Raw genomic sequence first — 22,124 nt, forward strand, 5'->3', positions numbered from 1 at the left:
GATTTTCAAAACTTCCATTAGACAGAGAAACATCAACGCATCTATGTGCAGGACCTTGTGAGTATTAAGGGTTCCCATGTTCCAAGGAATAGTTGTGGCTGCCCCATCCCTGGCAGTGTTCAAGGCCAGATTGGATGAGGCTTTGGGCAACCTGGTGTAGTGGAGGGTGTCCCTGCCCATGGCAGGGGGGTTGGAACGAGATGATCTTTGAGGTCCCTTCCAACCCAAACCGTTCTATGATTCTATGAATATTTGTCCTGGCCTCTTGAAGGCAGGACTGCCAGGAGCAAGTCACACAGTAAGACTAAGGTCAGAGCTGAGAGGAGGAAAAGTGTCTCCTTACGTTCTTACTGTGTTGCACTTGGAAAGCTTTCTCTCCTGTTTTGGGGGCACAGATCCAAACACTCAATATTGACACCCAGTGATGCCAGGAACTGCGAGCCAAGCCTTGAGAACACGTTTCTGCTTCGAGATGACAAGTTTCCAAACACTGGACCGTGCTGATGACCTACTGGGCTTCGAAATACAGCTTGTTAGTTTGCAAGGAAAGGAGGCAGCAGCAGACTGTGATGGCTTTGGAGCCCAGAAAGCCAGGCAAGGCTCTTGGCAGACGATTCATCACTGTCAGCGTAGCGTATCCGGAGGTCACACCTTGCCCTCCACATCGCCCGAGCGAGCCCACTGTTTCCAATTTCTGTTCCTTGTTATTGCCAGGCACTCTGATGTCTATCTAAGCACCTGGGATTTGGGGAGCAGGCTCATTGCTCCGTGACACCTCGCCAAACTTACAGGTAGCAGCAGTCTAAAAGGGATAAGGAAAGCACACGACGTGCAGCACGCAGCAGAGTAAACCCTCCTCAGAAAGAATCTTGGTTTATAATAAATGGATTGAGTTTTTCCCATGAAATTTACAGCTGGAAGACCACATTTCCACAGGCCTTTTTTCATAGGAAGCATAATGCAAAGTAATGGGAAAATAAGGTGGAAGAAATAAAGCGCATACAGCTATGATGGGAGAGGACATTAATAAGTATCGTTGGAGACCCTAAAATTTTGCAGGGCAGAGACAGCTCTTTACACAGCAATGCTGAATTATTTCCATATTTTTTGAAGGATGAATTATTGCTGAATTATAATTGCTTATAATTATATATATATTGCTTATAATTATATATATAATGATATATATGTTGCTTATAATGATAATTGCTGAATTATTTCCATATTATTTCCATATTTCTTGACTGTGTGAAACATCTGGATTCCCCAACCTGATTTCTCATACACCTAAGGAGCTGTACAACACTTTAAGGATATTTTCCTACTCTCAGATATTTTGTTTCCCCCTCTCTTTGTCTCTGCAGACAAAACAGCAACTGTTGTTTAAAAGGAGGATGAAGAAATCGTTCATAAAATTAATCTGTGGAGAGCAAAGGAACAAGTCTTTCATAAAAAACCCAAATGACACATGTATGTAAACAAAAAGAAGTCTCTGTGAAGGGGAATTATCTATATTAAATTGAGAACAATAGTCTCTCAACGGATATATTTATAACATCTAATGCATTTTGCCCTTTTTTTAGGATTCCTTATCTCCTTTGAAACTGCTCAGCCTAGACTAAGCCTCACACCCCGTGTCTTTTTTTGATAAAGAAAAAAAATGGCTTGATAAAGCTCAGAAATTGCTGGAGCGCTTGCCGGGATATGTTTCCCAAAAATGCATCATTAAAACCACAAATGGCATTAGGGTGCCATTTTTCTTTAGGGCCCCATAAACAACTTCTCTCAATCAGAAACGTTTCCTTAACCCACTTTACTGAAGCTTTGTGCAGGACTTGAGCAGCTTTCCTGGCTCTGAGTCTCCTCGTTCGGTGTGTGCTCAAACAGCTGGTTCACGTCCCAGCAAGACCATCACCCCCAATGCCATCTCCTCTTACTTACCCACACAATATCCCACCAGGTTGAGATACTGCTCCTCCTTGCAGCTAGTCCTGCACTTGCCACCAGCTAGCGTCGCGTGGGGATGGCAGGTTAAGCACTCCGAATCCGAAGGGCCACGGCACGTCTTGCAGGACGGATGACAGGCTGGATGAGAAAATCAATGCTTGTTATGCTCTTGGTATAGTCCACCTTACACTCCCCCCAGAAAGCCAGCCCCTAAAATAATCACAGACGTGAAACGATCTAATAGCATCAGTGGCTGCAGAGTTGTGGTCTGGAAGGCTCCTGCATTCTCATTTTGAATAATTAAGATGAGAAGTGAGTTGTTAATTTAAAAATGTGATTTGTTCCCTGCATTGATCAAGGCATAGACCTATACAAAATGTAAAATAAAGAGGGTGACCCTTTTATTCCTACCTCCAGCATATGCCTGTGCACATAAGAGAGAGAGTGGGATACACAGGGGAGATAAACTAAACATCTTGGGATTATATGAACATCACAGTGGCATGAGTTTGATACTCGAGAGTGGAAAATCCAGGAGTTATTTCTGCACAAAGCCCTCCCAGCTGAAACCTATAAAACCCTAATGCCATGTGAGCTCATGAGCTATTCTGTTTGCTAAAAGCTCAATAAAAAGATTGTGGAGAAAGTGGTTAAGAATGCTCAAAAATATTTCCCTCGGACTGCTTCTGTATCCTTCCACCTTTAAAGACAGATGCTCTATTTTCCAGGATTTCCATGCTATGGATCTGACAGAGAAATACTATGGCTAATGACCCGTAAAAAATTCTTAAAAACTACTTTTAAAGCTCTACTATGAATAAAAGCACACAAAAAAATCTCACCACCTCAGGACTCCTTCAGGCTGGATACAACTGTTTAGGCTGCCCAGGGAGGGGGTTGAGTCCCCATCCCTGGATGTGTTTGAGAATAGGGTGGATGATCTACTTAGGGATATGGTTTAATGGGGATTAGGGACGGTTGGACTCGATGATCTCTAAGGTCTTTTCCAACCTAGAAATCTATGAATCTATGAACTGCTCACTCCCTGTGAATCCAGTGTCCAAAAGAAAAAAAAAAAATCAATTTTTTCAAAACCAAATTTTTCAAAAGGAAAAGTCCATTTTCTAGACACACCTATATGTCCTCAGCTCTGGGGTGGCAGCTCACAGCCTCGAAATCGAGGAATCTTTACAACAGCCTGCCAAATAAATGTATTTATAGAGTTGTTCCTTGGATGAATAAATAGAATAAATTGAGCAACGGGCTTGAGAAGAGGTTTCTCTATCTAAACTCAGGGCCTTGCGGGGAAGCAACCAGTAAATTTCTCCTACTGCCAAAACAGACACATGGATGTCTGACCCAACGGATTTATTCTAAAACGATGGACAACCTTCAGATGACCTAGAAGGGACAAATCAGATTTCCAAGGCCTGCATTTCCTCACCCTTTTACTTAGCAGCTCATCATGAACGGCGTAGCCCAAGGGCCACCGTTCACTGGACGTGGCAAACAGGATTCAACCGCTGCAGTCACTCAGAAGGTCAGGAGTTGAAGCCATCTGCTTAGATGAGACCAAACAAGCTGAATGAAGGCCACTTGCTGACTGCTGGGCAAGGCTGAGACACAAATAAATAATGCTGTCTCCACTGATGATCAGGAATATTCATGGATAGAACGGTCTTCCTCCTCTACCTGCAGAATTCCTTCCTTCTAAACCCAGCCCTACAGCCAGGAGTGGATTAAAATTAAAGCTAATTTTGTGACCTTTTAAAGGGGTGACCTTATAGCGGTCTTCCAGTACCTCAAGGGGGCCTACAAGAAAGATGGGGAGAGGCTGTTCAGGAGGGCCTGCTGTAATAGGACAAGGGGTAATGGTTTTAAAATAGAGGGAGGTAGATTCAGATTGGATATTAGGAAAAAATTTTTTACCATGAGAGTTGTGGAACACTGGAACAGGTTGCCCAGAGAGGTGGTGGATGCTCCATCCCTGGAGACGTTCAAGGCCAGGTTGGACGAGGCCCTGAGCAACCTGATCTAGTTGGAGATGTCCCTGTTCCTTGCAGGGGGGTTGGACTAGATGACCTTTGAAGGTCCCTTCCAGCCCTAACCATTCTATGATTCTATGATTCTATTTCATATGGACAATATGCTTATCTTGCCTAATAAAAGCAGCCCATGCTTCGGCGTTGTCCAGTAAAGACCTCTTCTGCCACAGCGCGCTGGCCAAGAACATCATCCAAAATATCTTCAGGGAAACAGCCCAGAGGAGCAGAACTGGCTCTAATTTATGATTCCATGCGTACGCCTCTCTCCCATTAGGAGGAGATTCCATTTCCTGAAACTGGACTACCCTATTCTCCCCTGAAAACACTTCAAGAGCCTCACACACATCTGACAGCACCTCTAACCACGTCAAGAAACGCATCACAAAACGCGCAGGCGACGAAGCTCAGCAGCAGAAGCCGCGGGTGCCCGCGCTGTGCACTTACAGGAGCAGTGATCCCCGTGGCTGAACAGCCCCTCTGGGCACTCAGAGAGGCACCTGCCCTCCAGCAGCACGTGGGAAGGCAGACAAGTGGTGCAGTCCTGGGAAGCGTCGCCCAGGCAGCTGGCACAGGAGGGGTGGCACTCTGCAGAGAAGGGAAAAAACAGACAACAGACAGAGCCAAATCAGTTTTAGCTTATTCCCCAACGACGACAGGAAGGGATTTCCTTTACAGGACTCTGCTTGGGAAAGGTAGAAAGGGCAGGAGTACCAAGGATGTATAGCACAACTCTTGAAGATAAGGAGCAACCACAGACAGCTGCATATTTAATCTTTCTTTGCACCCACACAACCCATCACTGGAACAGAAAGCTGAGATGCACAACGTTCTCCTCCCTGCAAGAGCTCTGGAGTTGTGCAAACTTGCCACATCCTGAAATCATCTTCCGTTCTCATCCCACAGTTACTCCGAGCAGGATTTTGTATCGAGCATCACTGCATGGTTATCATCAGCCATTCTGGAGCAGTGAGAGCACACAGGCAGAGAGGTGGGCTGGCCACCTGGCTTCACGGCTAGCGAAGCGGGCGCTCCTTGCACGGATGATTCAGCAGGAAAGAAAAGAGTGCAGTTAAAAAGTTAAGACTTCACCTTTATTGCTACTGACCTAAACCAAGCCACCTTCAACCAAGATATCTGACAAATAAATAGATAAACTCACTAGTTAAAAACCTAGTGTTGAATTATTAGAGCAGTGACTCGAGGCCACGGGTTCCACCGTGCGAGTCTCTGCTGACCACACAGGAAGAACAAGACAGACAAAGGGCTGGAGAGAAGAAAAGAAATGGAATAAAATTACTTCTACAAGTACACCTAGCTGTCTGCCAGAAAGTCAGGGAGAGAAGTCAGGGAGCCTCAGCACAAACACAACCTCTCCAGGATTATCTTTGGCTCAAGTGACTCAAATGCTATCCAAGAGTAATTTCTTAACAGTTTCAACAGGGAAATCTCAAGCACTACAGAAATACAGAGATATTTCGGTGGTTTGGTGAGAAATTCACAATGACACAGGTAAAAAAAGCTCCAAACCCAGCATTTTAACCTGCAGATGAACGTGCCTGTGTTCTGCAAGGCATGGTTACACATCTGTTGGGGGTTTACTTCTTCAAAAAGGCGTACCTACAACCTTTGCATGAGCATTCACGGGGGTAGCTAAAAGTCTGAAATCTTGCATCTACAGACCCTCCTGCAATAAATCAAACAACTAAAAAGCTGTTATTAATAAAGCAGAGCTAACAACATGAAGGGCTGTGCTGGTGTTCTTGCCCAATGATGTCATTCAGCACTGTCACCCAATTCTGCTCGGTCGTGTCTGCACACGTCTGTTCACCCACCGAGGCAGCAGGTACATGGATTTCTTCACTCAGTTTCCCTAGCAGAACTTGGACTCAGCCAAGAAAACCCATGATTTGCCAAGTAACAGCCACTGTGTGGACTGGAGGCTCGACACTGATGCCTTCAGGAACCAACCCAAAGTGCTGGACACTTTACAGTCTGTGTAGGTCACTGCTAAAGACAGAATCGTTCCACCAAAAAAAAATGCCAGTTGTTCCTCTTTTAAGATCCCCTAAGGCAAAAAAAATGAGCTTGTATAGCTTCTTTCCATCAAGTGGAGATAAAATCACAATAAATGGATTTTAAATCACGTCCACTTTTAGAAAATGTTTTTTTTTTCAGCAGGAAGAAACAGCCATGAGTAGTGCTGTTGCAACTGTTATTACTACTACTTTACTCGAGCGCTGTCGAGCTGCTGCCTCTGCGACCAGTACTCCCACACAGGGAAATCATGGCCATTTCTGAAAGTGTCATTTCCTCCTTAGGTGCAGTGTGGGCTGCGTTGGCACAAGACGTTCAGTCCAGCCTCTTGGCTGCTTCTGTCTCCACTATTTTCAAGATACTCCAATATGTTTGTTGCATGGACATCCCCATCACCTGCCACAAGCTCTGCACAGCCAGCCAGCCTGGCTTGCTGATCCACCCAGTGAACATTCTTTGCTGAAGTCCTCAGCACTTTTCTTCTCTCAAAGCAGTGGGAAGCCACGTACCTCCCCAGGGTAAACCACGTTAGCCACTTTTCCAAACTCTGCCCTTCCTGGAAATGCTTCCTACTTGATATTTCAGGAGCAGCCATGATACGTGTGCTGCAGAGCATGAATCAGAAGAGCTTCCTCAAAAGAAAAGTCTGCTGTGGGATGTCTTGACCTGCTCCAAGGGCTAATAAAGAGACCACTCAGTCTTTTCTGCAAAGGATTTAAGGATTGATCCTACTTCACTATAAGTCATAGAATCATAGAATCATAGAACGGTTAGGGCTGGAAGGGACCTTCAAAGGTCATCTAGTCCAACCCCCCTGCAAGGAACAGGGACATCTCCAACTAGATCAGGTTGCTCAGGGCCTCGTCCAACCTGGCCTTGAACGTCTCCAGGGATGGAGCATCCACCACCTCTCTGGGCAACCTGCTCCAGTGTTCTACAACTCTCATGGTAAAAAATTTTTTCCTAATATCCAATCTGAATCTACCTCCCTCTATTTTAAAACCATTACCCCTTGTCCTGTCAAGTTTGGAAAAGTGGCTAACGTGGTTTACCCTGGGGAGGTACGTGGCTTCCCACTGCTTTGAGAGAAGAGAAGTGCTGAGGATTTCAGCAAAGAATGTTCACTGGGGGGATCAGCAAGTCAGTGGTAAAAATCAGCTTCAGCGAAAAGAAAGCTAAGCTGTGCAGACTCGAACGCGGTGGTTTTAAAACCTTTCCTCACAAATTATCTGTAGAGTATGTTTTCCTTGAGAAGTACTCAAATGTGCCACTCTGAAAGTTCCTGAGTTTCGACACCGAGGACTGTCACGAGGCAAACCCAGGAGCTCAAGGAACATCACAGAAGGTCACCCCGAGCCCCTTGAACCCAGCGCAGCCCTGTGCTGAAGGCTTGGCACAGCCCTTGCCAGCCTCTACTCACGTTTGCAGACTCCTGTGCCATCCACGTAGAACTGGGCTCGGCAGCTGGAGAGGCAAAGACCGTGTGGAGCTCCTTCCGTGGGCTGCTGAGGCTGCAGGACATCCTCTGGCACCCTGCACTGCAGGCAGCGAGAGGCCCCGGGGCCAAGGCAAGCGCGGCAGGACGGGTGGCAACCTGGGCACAGGTCAAGAGAGTGGTCAGAGCCACCGCTCAGAGGACAGTTTTCTCAGCAAGAACAACAAGGTCCATCAACTTGGGCATCTGGTCATGCAACGTTAGAGAGAAAGGGGACAGACCACTGGTTTGGACCCTCTCGTTCACCCCTCTTGCCAGTTTTGTGTGGGTGTAGGCAGTGGGATACTCAAAGAGGTGGCAAATGAGCTAAGAAATCTGTTCCATAAAGAGAAGGGGTGCTGTATTTTTTATAACAGAACAGGGATTTGAGAAAAACACTTTTGATGTCTTCTCCCCTCACGCCCAAGTAACAGCTCTTTTCTTCAATCAAGCTGATGAAAAAATAACACGGGGAAAAAAAAAACGCAGTACTGTGTCACAGGCAGTCAATTTTCCTTGAATTTCTGGAACTGCAACGGTAAACACAGTCTCACCAGGAGAGAGCAAGAAATGACAGTCTGAAGGGCTAACTGGAAGCCTAAATCCATCTTCTGAATTTTCAGGTTTTCCATCGCTGCAAAAACGACCGAAGTCGGAGCAAACCTACTAGGTGCGTGTAGAATTTCAACCACCTCTTAACTCGTGTCAAGAAAAACTTGGTAGCAACGTACCTTTATTTCAACAGCATAGAGGAGAACCAAAAAAGGTCTCCAAGATCGCTAAATCCTGAGGGTGTGAACACAGAAAGTATTTGAGGAAAAACCTGCTTTTTCTCAAAGTAGAAAACAATCAGCAGGCAAACACAGGAATTACTCACTGACCAGTTCAGCACAGAATACAGGGTCAGCATCGTAGCTGGGTACTCCAAGCACAGCCTGATAAAAGCCAGTATAGATAAACTGGTTCATGGCAGTTGGGGAACTTACTCCCAGTGCACAGCTTACCCTTGCAGACGTTGTGATCCCGATAAAAACCCTCTCCGCAGTCGGGCAGGCACAGGCCCTGACGCAAGGCCAGAGGAAAGGAACAGGAGGTGCAGTGAGTGGCCAGAGGTCCCTCACACGTGGAGCACGAATCGTGACAAGCTGAAGAAGAAACAGAGCACACAGAACTGAAACATCTCATTTTTCCTCCTTGCGAGTTGCGTTGCTGACTACAGCCTCCTCCAGGGAACGATGAAAACTCCCAGCTGGCATGATATCCAGCTTGGTGAAGCAATGAGAGCAAAAGTGCACGTTGTGTTAATGACTACTAACAGCAATGACACTGACTCACTGTTTTGAACGTGTAGCTCAGCGTCTTACTATGCTTGGCAAGGCAAAGAGCTTAGTTAATCTATCACAAGTGAACCAAAGAAAACAAAAAAATCAAATTCTCCGTCCCCACGTGCACTTCCGTGCTCTTAACATTCCCTCCCCACGGGTAAACATCTGGGGAAAAGACGACAACGTGGTTGCCTTGAGAGCCTCAAGGAGGGTGCCTTGAGAGCCTCACAAAAGGTCATGCAAATATCATAGAATGGTTAGGGCTGGAAGGGACCTTCAAAGGTCATCTAGTCCAACCCCCCTGCAAGGAACAGGGATATCTCCAACTAGATCAGGTTGCTCAGGGCCTCGTCCAACCTGGCCTTGAACGTCTCCAGGGATGGAGCAGCCACCACCTCTCTGGGCAACCTGTTCCAGTGTTCTACAACTCTCAAATATGCCTCTTACCTCTGCATCTTCCATTGCTACTTGGGAAATATCCGTCCGGGCACTCTGAGACGCACTTCCCGTCGTGTAAGAACTTATCCGAAGCACAGGTCCAACACCCGGGTTGCTCTGAAGAGCACGTTTCACAGGACGGGTCACAAGCTGCCAAAGAGGACAGCTCATGAACGAAACGCGCTCCGTCACCAAAGAACGACGGAGCCACCAACCCAGCCACAGAGAGAAAACAATGTGAACCAAACCATGACTCGTCCTTTCGTTGGCAGAAAGGCATCTCCAAACGCACGGTTTGGGAGAAGATTAAAGGTCTGAATCCTGAAGATTGTGAGGAACAGCTATGCAGTTTTGAGAAATCACCGGCAATAAAAATCAAAATTATGGTCAAGCTGCATCTACGTTAAATTTCCTTTTGAGCTTCAAGGATTTTCAGCTACAGCCGTAAGATTTCAAGCCTGCACACTTCAAAACACAGGTGAGCAAGATTTCCTGGTACAGACATCAACCAAACTGAAGGGGAACCCAGTCAAAGTGAAATTCATCCAGAAGTGGCCAGAGCAGCAACAATTTTGCCAACACGCTCCGAGTTTTACGGCTGTGGCTCAGACAGACCTGCATGAGGACAGTCATTTGTGCTGGTGACACTGGACAGTCTTTCAAAGCAGCTGGAGGTGGCTGCCAGCAGAAACCCGGACTTGACCTGAATGGCTGCAGCAAATTCTACATTTTTTTGATTTCTTGGAGATTTTTTTCCCCCTTCATCATCTGTTTGACTTCGGTCTCTTAATTCCCTCCAGCCATCTCTTCCCCTTTTCTCAGCAAACCTGCCCAGGTCCCATTTTTCTTTCTGAAGACAAATGGATTTGTCAAGCCCTCAGAAACAACTCACTTAGGCTTTCAAGCTGTTCAGCGAAGGGAAAAATCTTAAACCTTTCAGCATCTGATTAGCTTAAATTAATTAATAATCTTACAAACAAACAGCAGCTTTCCTCATCCGATATTGATGCACGAGGTGCATCTGCCTTCTTAGACATGAATAAAATCCCAGCTGCTGCAGCTAAACGAAATATTGATTCCTTTTATGCAGAGCATTTCTCAAACCTCATGCAACTGGAGAAGGAAACAGGTATTTACCGCTGCAGATTCCATCCTTGGTGTAAAACCCCTGTCCACAGCTGGCCACGCAGAGCCCTGCTTTCAGCACGCGGGACGTGTCTTTGCAGGACAAACAGTTGTTCTCAGCAGCACCCCAGCACGAGGAACAGGACTCGTGACAAGCTGCAGGAAAGAACGTGCAAGACTAATCAACAATCGACTTCCAATCACCACTTTAAAACAAAGAGTTTGCAGAAATGAGCTCTTTTTTTTTTTGGCAGTTTTGCTCCTTAAATTCACAGGCGTTCGGTGCTTCAGAAAAGGAAAACAAAAAACCGCTGCTCATGTTGGCATCTTTCATCCAAGCCACTTCGGGGGAACAATGAAGATGTTCAAGGCCAGGTTGGACGAGGCCCTGAGCAACCTGATCTAGTTGGAGATATCCCTGTTCCTTGCAGGGGGGTTGGACTAGATGACCTTTGAAGGTCCCTTCCAGCCCTAACCATCCTATGATTCTAATTTATGGCTTCATTTTGTACGTGCAGGACGGCACGCAGGACACATCAGAGCAGTTTCTGTAGCAATCAGAGTAGGAGGAGTGTTGGTAACACTGTTAAATCCTGTTCACCCTGGTGCTAGGGGCTGTACGAGCACGAAGGGAAACGGGAAGAGACCCCATCACACGCTGCTGTAAAACACAGACCTGCGATCAGATCCTCGCGGCGACGACGGACACGAGCGCAGCTCCACGTACGAACGCAGAACCAGACTGCAGGGCTGCAACCGAGACCCTCCAAGATTAAACCCAAGACAGCCCACTTCTAGAAACAACTCCTTCTGCCCTTCCAAGACTCTGCACCGGCGTGGAAGGGACTGACTTCTGCCTCTTGGCCCATCTGGTCAGGCAGGGCAGGAATCCTACATGCTCAGCCTGCGTCATTCCCCGGGGAAAGGTGGGCACAGTGGGTGCCAGGTCCAGCGCAAAGGGCACTGCGTAACTTTTCCTTGACATTGCCAGCAGAGCAGAAGAGGAATTCCTTCCCTGAGCTGAGATACTGGCTACTTATCCCTCCGGATGAGCCACGTATCACAGTGGGGACACCGTAACGTTTCCCATCTTCCTGAAGCACATCCCATTCCTGCAATGCCAGTGGTACAAACGCCCTCTCTGCGGCAGTTGGGTACAGGAACACAGAGGCACAACCAGAGAAGATGTAGGTGCCCCATCCCTGGAAGTGTTCCAGGCCAGGTTGGATGAGGCTTTGAGCAACCTGGTATAGTGGAGGATGTCCCAGCCCATGGCAGCGGGGTTGGAACTGGATGATCTTTGAGGTCCCTTCCAACCCAAACCATTCCGTGATTCTATGACTGGAGTGATCCTTGAGCACAATTACCTCTTACAATTAAACTAATAACCATATGGAGATCAATTCCGCCTCCCGAAACAGCTGTTCAACCAACCACCTTATTCGAACCTGTACCAGTTCAGGGAAATTCAGCCCAGTGTGGTTACTGGGGATGGAATCTGTGACGCAGACTCATGTTAAACCCTGTGCTACCAGTGCTTGCAGGAGCTGTGCAAATCACAGTTCTTTCAACTATCGGATTTTTTTCTCGATTACACCCAAATATGTTCCAAAGACGTTATTCAATTCATTGTTTCACGACGAGGCAGGTACGTGCTTGCGCTCCCAGACCCAGATGGGAGATAAGAGAACGTTTTGACGTTTGCCCTGTACCCACAAACACGTCTCAAGTTGCAGCCACCCAACAAAAACTCAGCTGCGAGTAGCCTCGGCGTAACGCAGGGAACGGCGGACAGTGACAAAAGCAAACACCTCCCTGCCAAAACAAACCCCCCAAGTGAGAGATGATTCATCCTCTCCCCAGTAAAGGTAAGAGCGAAAGCGTCTGCGATCCACAGAGCTGGAAGGACGTTTGCAGCAAACCGGTGACCACCACTACTCCCACCTCTCTCCTGTTTCGCGTGGTTTCCGTGCTTCTTCTACCTGCTAGAGGCCATAGTTGCTGTTGGGTTTGTTAATGAACGAGCTGGAGCACCTACGTTTGTTATATATGAATCATAGAATCATAGAATGGTTAGGGCTGGAAGGGACCTTCAAAGGTCATCTAGTCCAACCCCCCTGCAAGGAACAGGGATATCTCCAACTAGATCAGGTTGCTCAGGGCCTCGTCCAACCTGGCCTTGAACGTCTCCAGGGATGGAGCAGCCACCACCTCTCTGGGCAACCTGTTCCAGTGTTCTACAACTCTCATGGTAAAAAATTTTTTCCTAATATCCAACCTGAATCTACCTCCCTCTATTTTAAAACCATTAGCCCTTGTCCTATCCCAACAGGCCCTCCTGAACAGCCTCTCCCCATCTTTCTTGTAGGCCCCCTTGAGGTACTGGAAGAAACAGTCATGAGTCACACCACACAGCATGAGATCAACTCCCCACCTCAGTGGAGCTCAAAGCTCCCCGAGGCAGGGAGGCGTTATCATCTCCATCTCATACGCGGGGAACGGCAACACGGAGACGTGACGTGGCACGCGTGAGGTTGGAACAGGGAGTGTTCAGGGGGCCAAGACACGGGACATATGAGTTCATGCCCAGCGCATGGTCCTTACACATTCTGGATGTTCCTTCTCCACACTTCAACCTTGGTTTATTTTCCCTTTGCTCATCTTCTGCTATTGCCTTGTAACTGCTTTCCCTCTTCTCACCTTCCTGCATCATTTTCCCCCTCCACCTTATTCCTATTCTCTCCAGAATGCTGTGGCTCTTCTAGTTCTTGGACACTTCTACGTGAGAACTGTCATATAAGGACACTGGGCGTCCTGCACCCCAAAGGATCTTCCCCTCGACTCCTACACCAAACACCTTCACCATCACCAAGCGCATCTCATCGTGGCAGAATCACAACATGATGAATACCAAACAAGAAGAAATGACCTCAAGCTACACCAGAGGAGGTTGAGATTGGATAGTAGGAAAAATTTCTTCACCAAAAGGGTTGTCAGGCATTGGAACAGGCTGCCCAGGGAAGTGGTTGAGTCACCATCCCTGGAGATATCTAAAAGACACGCAGATGTGCTGCTTAGGGACATGGTTTAGTGGTGGACTTGGCAGCCTTAGGTTAACGGTTGGACTCGATGATCTTCCAGGTCTCTTCCAACCTACACGATTCTGTGATTCTATGGTTTTATCCCATCCTGAGGTAAAGATTGTGCATACTTTTCTGCTCCATTTGGTAATTTCCCTTGCTGACAAAAAGCTGCATCTACTCCAGCTTGGATGATTCTCAGGACATGTCTATACTCGAAAGTTAACTGCAGAGCACGAGTTCATGCTCTAAATTCCTAAGTACCGAAATGTCCTCACTTCACCTTCCAGACACGAGTGTTTTGCTCCTCTCCGAGCTCACTCTTTCACCATCTTTTTGAAAGAGTGGGCACCAGATCCTCCTATTTATAGACTTCCCACCGCACAGATTGACCTTCTCGCCGTTAACCCGCCTCAATACCTTAACACATCTGAACATACCCAGTGATTTGCAAAGTTCTTAAGTCCTCTCTGGAGATGCTGCTCCTTTCCACGAGACACTTTCACCTCCTGGCAGCCTGGCCTCCAGAGGCTGTTTTTAAACAGGCAGCCTTGCATACAGCTGTACTAAACCCACGCTTCTGATGGCCAGGTCAGTTGGGCAAACGTGCTTTGGCTCCCACCGAACACCATATGCTGCCTGCACTAGACCAGGTGCTCCCGAGCACGTCCTCACCTCCATGTCTTCTCTGAAGCAGCTGCCTCAAGTTGTCCCTCTGTGGAGGACAAAACAAAAGCTTCACCTCCTGCCAGCTCCACACGTTCTGCTGGATGTAAGTCTACCATAAACAACACCCCAAAGGTCTTTGGCATGGCTGGACCCACATCTCAGGCTGTAATGTCTACACTCAAGCCAGGTAACGACACAAACCAGCACAGTCTACAGGCTGGAGGAGTTTTTAAGATCTTAATTCACTTCCCCTCTCCAGTTCCCAGTTGGCTCTCACTGACCCTTGGCAAAGATCCGGCAAATCCACTCCTGGGTATCGCAGCAGCTTTCAAGTCCTCTAGTGAGGCAGCTGGTATGTTAAAATTGCATGTCTTCCTAGAAGAGGGATGACCACTGGGTTATCTCAGCTGCAGAAAGGCTACATCGGGAGAAGTAAAGATGAAGTACAACCTATCAGAGGTCATCAGACCTTCTGAGAAGCTGCAGTGAACTTGGAAAACTGATATGAAACAGATCCTCTGGACTTCAAGCTACTAGACAGAGACCAGGCCCTAACAGCTTCTTTGAGACAGAAAGGGACAGCAAGGGAGGGGACCTAAGTAGCAGAGTTTGGAAGAAAGGAATGAAAGGATAAACAATGCAACTTTTGGCAAGAGTGCCACGTTTAGCATTTGGAAGCAGTGCAAACGACTCCAAGTCCAGCACCAGTAACAATTTCCTCAGGTGGGTCAACAAAACCAACGCCTGCAGCAAGAGTCTCAGCTCCGATGCGCTGCTCCGATCACGAGCTCTCCTTTGCAAGTCCTCCCCGGGAACGGGCTCCACGGACTCCTCTGACACAGCCGTTGCCACATCCGAGGTGGCCAGCGCCTCCAGCAGTCATCTCCTGCCAGTCTCCCGATGACAAACCCCCGCAGCTGATTCACGCTCCTACAGCTGCAATCCTTCACTCCTCGTGCTTGCAGCGACAGGCACCAGGCCATTTATTTTCACGTGTCTCGGAGGCTTTTTTGCCACAAGCCCAGCAGCTACTAAATCCCAGCCAACATCTCCGCTCCGTTTGCCATCAGATGGTACGACACTGGAACAGGTTGCCCAGAGAGGTGGTGGATGCTCCATCCCTGGAGACGTTCAAGGCCAGGTTGGACGAGGCCCTGAGCAACCTGATGTAGTTGGAGATATCTCTGTTCCTTGCAGGGGGGTTGGACTAGATGACTTTTGAAGGTCCCTTCCAGCCCTAACCATTCTATGATTCTATGACTGCAGCTGGAGCTCTAAGTACTGGACTCCAGACCTGTAGGACCCGGGTCCACGCAGTGGGAAGAGCAGCTCCAACCTGTTCCTGCCCCACGTTTATACACGCTCACGCACGCCCTGCCCTGCAGAAGCTTTGGCTCCTTCAGCGCTGGATCACTGCCAGACTCAACAGCTGCTCCTCACCCCAACAGCCCGTCACCCACTCCGCTGAAAAAGCAGGGGAAAAATTGGAAGCGTTCAACGAGCCACCGTCAGCTAAAACCTCTTTGCCTACGGCAACGGAGTGGCTGCGTGAAAATAAATCAACAGAAGCGACTGTTTTCATCCTTCCTGGCTCTTTGCAGATCTGTCCGGGCCGTTTTGCATCGCCTCTTCCCTTCCATGTGGATACTGGACTTCTACGTAAGACCCTGTGGCTTAACCAGATGCTGCTGCTGAAGGAATGATGTTCAAAAGAATAAAGGTGACCTTCCAGTTGAGATGGGATGTGCCATTACTCTGCCTCAGCTGACACGACGGTACCCATCACGTTGCCGTAACACGTCTTGCAGAAAACCAGCGTTAACCAGATGGAACCTCCAGGATCTCACTTCTTGGTTAAAGCCAGAGCACTCTGGTGGCTCCTGAGTCAATGGGTCTGTTTCTCTGCTCTGTAGCTCAGGAGTCACAGGGGTATGACGTAGTTGTCACAGAGAAGTGACACAAGCCTGGGCTTTCGGACGATGAGAGGTCTGGCAAAGCGCTGTGTCCGTTCTTTCGTGCTTGATCAGAAGTCATAGATCCATTAAAGATCCACTCACCAAACTGTCTCTTATCGGCATCACTGCAGGTATAACATTCCCGTGTTTGACGACAGCTGGAGAGCAACGCTTTGAGCGATCTGGTGTAGTGGAGGGTGTCCCTGCCCATGGCAGGGGGGTTGGAACTGGATGATCTTTGAGGTCCCTTCCAACCCAAACCATTCTGTGATTCCATGATTCTACAAAACAGCATCCCAGCAGGAACGGGATGCTCTGGGGAAGCACGGATGGGGTTCCAACCACTTTGTGCCACACAGTACCATGAACCACCTCTACCCTGCCCTCGTCATGGTGAGCTGGGCAAGCTCAGCGTGGGCACGTTCAGCCGTTTATCCTCGAGGTGAGCCTCCGTGGCCAGACACGGTGAAGAAAAACAACAGGTCGTGAAGAAAAACTCAAGGGCTTTGCTCCAGAGAGAGATGGGGCTGTTAGTGGCAAGCTGCATATTTCAACATCCGCATTTTGGGAGATCAAAACACTTGAGTTCTGCCTAGGCTTTTAAATAATCTTGAGAACATAAATAATTAAGTTAGAAAAATGCAGTGAGAGCCCTTCTGTTCTGTCAGGCAGATTTTTTTATTTTTAATTTTTTTTTTGCTTCCCTTGGCTTTGCCTTTGTTCGGGGGTTTCTTAACTGTTTCCACAGCCAATTTCTGACCAGGGAGACTTCCTCAACCCTCTCTGCTCCAAGCCTGATACAAACTGATCCGTGATCTTTAAATAAACTGCTACATAACCCAACCTACTACCTTTTATTCTCAACTTGACTTTCTCTTAATGGTTTGAACATTTTACAGAAGCAGGTGGAGAGACAGGGGCAGGAAACAACCCTGGTGTAAGATGAAAACAGGGCAGAGACCGAACAGCTGTATTCTGAAATTCCAAACCCCATTCAATTAGAGCAGATGTTACAAAACATCAACAAAAGGAAAGATGAACTCTTTGTGTTTGGTTACAACAGTGTTTCAACAATAGGAGGGAGTAAGAAACCTCCTCTTGTAGGTCTTTGTAGGGTACAACAGTGTTTCAACAATAGGAGGGAGTAAGAAACCTCCTCTTGTAGGTCAGAATTCACTCTGGTCATCCCCAGAGTGAATTCCTCAAGAGGGAGTTTACTGGAACTGGAGTAATTAATACGGTCTACTTCATCCTTCTTGTGATTCTGGAACATGCTTACTGTAGATGTTAAAACCATTAAGAGAAAAATATTTCTGAACAGTCTAAGGCTCATCTGGACAATCAGATTAGAGATTTGTAAAAAGAAAGAGCACACAAAGAAAGAGTGAACGGCAATGAATTACAGACCGTATCTGAAATTTAAGACTTTCTCCACCGGTTTGACTTTATGCAGAAAAATGCAGCCGGGCAGAACTAAAGCAAATTGGTTTAATTCCCTTGAGGAAACAGGAACAAATTTTCTCAGCAACTTTCAGCTACAAGTAATGCATGACTGCAAATTGGGATGGAATGTACAATCAGTAATCTACAAACCAGTAATAAAATGAAACATTAGCCCTTCCCTACTGCTTCAGCAGTACGTGGGCACTGCCAACTAAAACACTAGTAACAGGTGGAAAGGAAATGGTAAAATAAAACCAAATGAAGTAGAAGATTATTTGACACTCAAGTCTATAAATTCTTTTGGGCTGGGTCTCCCTTTTCTATTTATACAGGAACAATGGGGCCCCAGTCTGTAGTCACTGCTGGAGGACAGAGGTTTTTCAGACCTTGAAAAATCTGAAACAAAAGGTCAGCTCTTCAAGGAAAACCACTTCAGGAAAGGAAGTTGGACTTACCATCTAAAGTGCTTTCGCCTGAAATCTGCCAAAAGCCCTGAGCCTGTATTAAATTTTAAGCAGGAGGGCTAATTCCAAAGAAATTAAAGTGATGGCTCAAGAAGCCAAGCATGTGCTCCACCTCTTTTCTGAATTAGAGCTGCAGAAATAAATAGAAGCCTTCTAAAAAGGCTGACATCAAAAGCAGAGAAGTGTTAACTTTAGAGAAAAAAATTCAACTGCCATGATGCCAAGGCAGCTGCGTTACAGTTTGGGAAAAGTACAAATATTTCCATGGAGCAGGGGAAGCTCAAAAAAGCACCATTGTAGTTCCACCAAAGAGAAAACTCTAACTTCTCAATCTTATTCTCAGTCTTTCCAATTGCTAAGATATAGGATTTAGAGACATCTCAGTGTTTTATAGAATTACTAATTTACTTTGTAAATATGCTTCCTGAAAACAGTCCAATTAACTTTCAGCAAGAGGGCACCGTACGAAACAAATGAATGGCAAAACAAAGCAAAAAAGATCTCCAAAAAGTGTTTTCTGTGAGCTTTTCTAAGTCCTATCAATCCTCCATCCCTCCAAGCAATTTTCTACACGCTACCTGAAAAGTAGTAGTGTGTAGTTTTCTACCATCTCCTGAAAAGGTCTGGCAGGAGCAGCTGCAGTTAGTCTGCACCCAACTTCAAGAAAAACTCCACGGATCTCATGGCCAGGCATGGCTTAGGGTGTTAAATCCTTCGTAAAATTAATGCATACGTCCTGCTCTCTACCCTTACCACCACAAAAAACACAGCCACACTTCCAAAAGGGAATTCTGAATGGAAAGAGGACAGTGGTCATCACTAGCAGAGAGTTTTAGACCAACAGAACCGATCTGCAGAGGAATTTTAATGGGTGTTTCCCCAACCAGTAACCCATTTTACACTGTATGACTTAATTCCTCTGTTCTCTCCTTCCTTTACTCCAGGGTGAACATTAACACCTACGTCAACAGCAGATCCCTCAACACAGAGCGTATCCAGCAGCTCAGGCACAGCTTTCGCCTGCTGTATCGCCATCCCAAAGTGTTGCAGTTCTTTTTTTTGGCTCCGAGTTACCTGTGCAGAGGAGCTGATCCTGGAAGTATCCCTTCCCACAGGAAGTCACGCACTGCCCGTTCTTCATGAGCAGGGATGTCCGGCACGAGGAGCACTCAAACCCATTGGTACAGGCTGAGCATGTTTCATTGCAGGCTTCCAAGAAAAAGAAGAAAGATGCATTAATCCCAAAGCTCTTGATGCAGCAAGACTCAGCTGCTTTGACAAAAGGAGACGATTTTGCCTCATTTTGCCAAAAGACATTGAGAATCTGCTTCTTCCACAGGCTTCCACCTGAAACCCCCCTGAAGTCTTAAACTCAGTTAAGTACTCAGTGGTGCCTGAAGCTTTGCCAAACAAAGCCTGGCAATCTCTTTAGAATAAGCCTCTGAGATCCTACAAACAAAAGCACAGCATGCAAGAGAGAAGATGGTCATCCAACAGGGTCCAACCCCTTGCAGAAATTACCTAAGCATGTACCCCCGTGCTGGTAGAAGCCCAATTCACACGTCTCCACGCAGCGCCCGTTCTGCAGCCGCCTCCCGGCGTCGCGGCAGGCGCTGCAGAGATCGAAGGACTGAGAGCAGGTCAAGCAGTCCGGGTGGCACTCGACTGGCACAAAAGGAAAGACACAAAGGTAAAAAGCATCAGCAGCGTTTTCCATCAGGAAGGTACGAAACAATGCGTGCTCCAAAATCAAAGTGATATTTATGACTTTTTACTGTTGGTGGTTCAAGGTGTGTTTGTTTGGGAGTGGGGTTTTTTCCAAGATTGCACGAAAGAGGGCAAATATATTGTCATGTTCTAGTATGGGAGAAGTTATTGCCCAGACTGAGATGTTTCTAGACTGCTGATAAAAAGGATATTCATTGTCCACACGGTTTCTCAGCAGTAACAATCCTAAGTCATCGGGAATTAACGATCCGAAACAACCTGAATTTGAGTTTTCTTTAGTCAAACCCCGCAGTAAGTCAAGAGTGTGTCCGTGCCAGGCCAGAGCAGAGGTGGCAGAGCACTCCCCCTCTAGTCAAACGCTTTGTGCCACAGCACCATAGCAAGCATTTCCTGACCCCAGGTATTTTCTCAAATGGCACGGCTGCTCTCTCTGCAGGGGCCAAGAATCATAGAATCATAGAACGGTTAGGGCTGGAAGGGACCTTCAAAGGTCATCTAGTCCAACCCCCCTGCAAGGAACAGGGATATCTCCAACTAGATCAGGTTGCTCAGGGCCTCATCCAACCTGGCCTTGAACGTCTCCAGGGATGGAGCAGCCACCACCTCTCTGGGCAACCTGTTCCAGTGTTCCACAACTCTCATGGTAAAAAATTTTTTCCTAATATCCAACCTGATTCTACCTCCCTCTATTTCAAAACCATTACCCCTTGTCCTATCACAACAGGCCCTCCTGAACAGCCTCTCCCCATCTTTCTTGTAGGCCCCCTTGAGGTACTGGAAGACCGCTATAAGGTCACCCCGGAGCCTCCTCTTCTCCAGGCTGAACAGCCCCAACTCTTTCAGCCTGTCCTCATAGGAAAGGTGCTCCAGCCCTCTTATCATCTTCGTGGCCCTCCTCTGGACCCTCTCCAACTGGTCCATGTCCTTCTTATGTTGGGGGCTCCAGAACTGGATGCAGTTCTGGAGAGAACTGCAGAGAAGGACTACTCGCGATTTACTACTGAGCTACTTCTGCTTGCTGGAAGAAAAGCCGTCTGTTCGCTCCTGACAGGTCAGCAAAAAGGATCCCAATGCTGAAAATGCTCCTTCATTTACACTAAGGAACCAGCAAGCTTCTAGGGAGACGTACCTAAGGAAAGAATCGGGAACCAAGAGCTACAGAAGACAGACAGTTGAAGACAACAACTGGAACAGGTTGCCCAGAGAGGTGGTGGCTGCTCCATCCCTGGAGACGTTCAAGGCCAGGTTGGATGAGGCCCTGAGCAACCTGATCTAGTTGGAGATATCCCTGTTCCTTGCAGGGGGGTTGGACTAGATGACCTTTGAAGGTCCCTTCCAGCCTGAACCATTCTATGATTCTATGAACGATGAATCCGCAGTGACAAACGGGAGGAATGACTAAGGAGGCTCTGTCTCTATCCGTTTTTTCCCAATAACTTTCTAAAGGTACATGCAGGCCCATCCTTCCAGTCTGCCCACGAACTGACGACTTGAAGAGGTACAGAATGGACGATTTTTCTCTAGGTAGAAAAAAAATTCCCTCTGCTCCAACCCGCATGTTGTCAGGGACAGGGTGTATTTGCTGGTTTGCACATCAACACAGCTACGCTCAGGGCAAGGTGCTCTACACCGGCTGAGAAGTTCAAGTTCTCTCTGCCTGCTTCCCCCAGCACACCTGTGAGAAGCAGCAATAAATTTTTACTGGCTTTAACGAAGCAGACGCGTTAGGGACTGATGCCCTGGGCTCAGAGACTGAACTGCTGCAGGCTGGATTTGGCATTTGTTTCTCCTTCCATCCAACGCAACACAGAAGACGACAGAGGGAAAACAGCAGGCTTCAGTAAATGAAATTTCTGTTTACCTTCCAGGACCAAAAAAAGCAAGCTTGGCTCTGTATATCCAATACCATGACTTCAAAGCCTGTATTTTCCAAAATGCTGCCGTTAAATGAAGAGGAAGTTAAATGAAGAAGTCAGATTTTCAAGGGGTAACTGGTACACAGTGGCACCTCTTGATAAGAAAGAGAACAGATGGGTGCTGGGAGCACTCTATAATCTGCCCCCTCCTTAGGAACCTGTGTGGACGTTGTTCCCTTTCAAAAATCCAGGACAATTTTATCTGAAGTGCCCAAACCCCATTTTCCTCACTTTTCAATTTGTAGGGCTTTGCATTTTTATTAGCATGCAGTAAATAACAAGCTTTAAAACATTAATATGGCAAACGTGCCAAGGCACTCCTGCAAATGACAGTATAATTAAACTGTGAAGCTGTTTTCTTTTTACTGGGATAAAGCATTAACTGGAGCACTCTGATAAAACCAAAGTTATATGAATGCAACAAGAAGAGCTACCAGCATGAAAAATTAGCAAACCACTGCTGAAGCCTACCATCTATAAA

The 22,124-nt window shown here is 47.1% G+C and overlaps 1 protein-coding gene across 1 annotated transcript in view; it reads right to left on the reverse strand.

Annotated features, from left to right (window-relative positions):
- FRAS1 (Fraser extracellular matrix complex subunit 1) overlaps positions 1-22,124 on the reverse strand; it is a 172,068-nt gene that overhangs the window by 77,144 nt on the left and 72,800 nt on the right. Inside the window, exons 13-20 of the mRNA XM_086611962.1 lie at positions 19,521-19,664; positions 19,074-19,208; positions 10,401-10,544; positions 9,273-9,413; positions 8,505-8,645; positions 7,447-7,620; positions 4,437-4,577; positions 1,942-2,085 (exon numbers count right to left, since the gene is read on the reverse strand). Coding sequence (XP_086468088.1) covers positions 1,942-2,085; positions 4,437-4,577; positions 7,447-7,620; positions 8,505-8,645; positions 9,273-9,413; positions 10,401-10,544; positions 19,074-19,208; positions 19,521-19,664 — 1,164 coding nt within the window. The remainder of the gene's footprint in view (positions 1-1,941; positions 2,086-4,436; positions 4,578-7,446; positions 7,621-8,504; positions 8,646-9,272; positions 9,414-10,400; positions 10,545-19,073; positions 19,209-19,520; positions 19,665-22,124) is intronic.

Source organism: Tauraco erythrolophus, chromosome 5 (assembly GCF_009769465.1).
Source record: "Tauraco erythrolophus isolate bTauEry1 chromosome 5, bTauEry1.pri, whole genome shotgun sequence".
NCBI lineage: Eukaryota > Metazoa > Chordata > Aves > Musophagiformes > Musophagidae > Tauraco > Tauraco erythrolophus.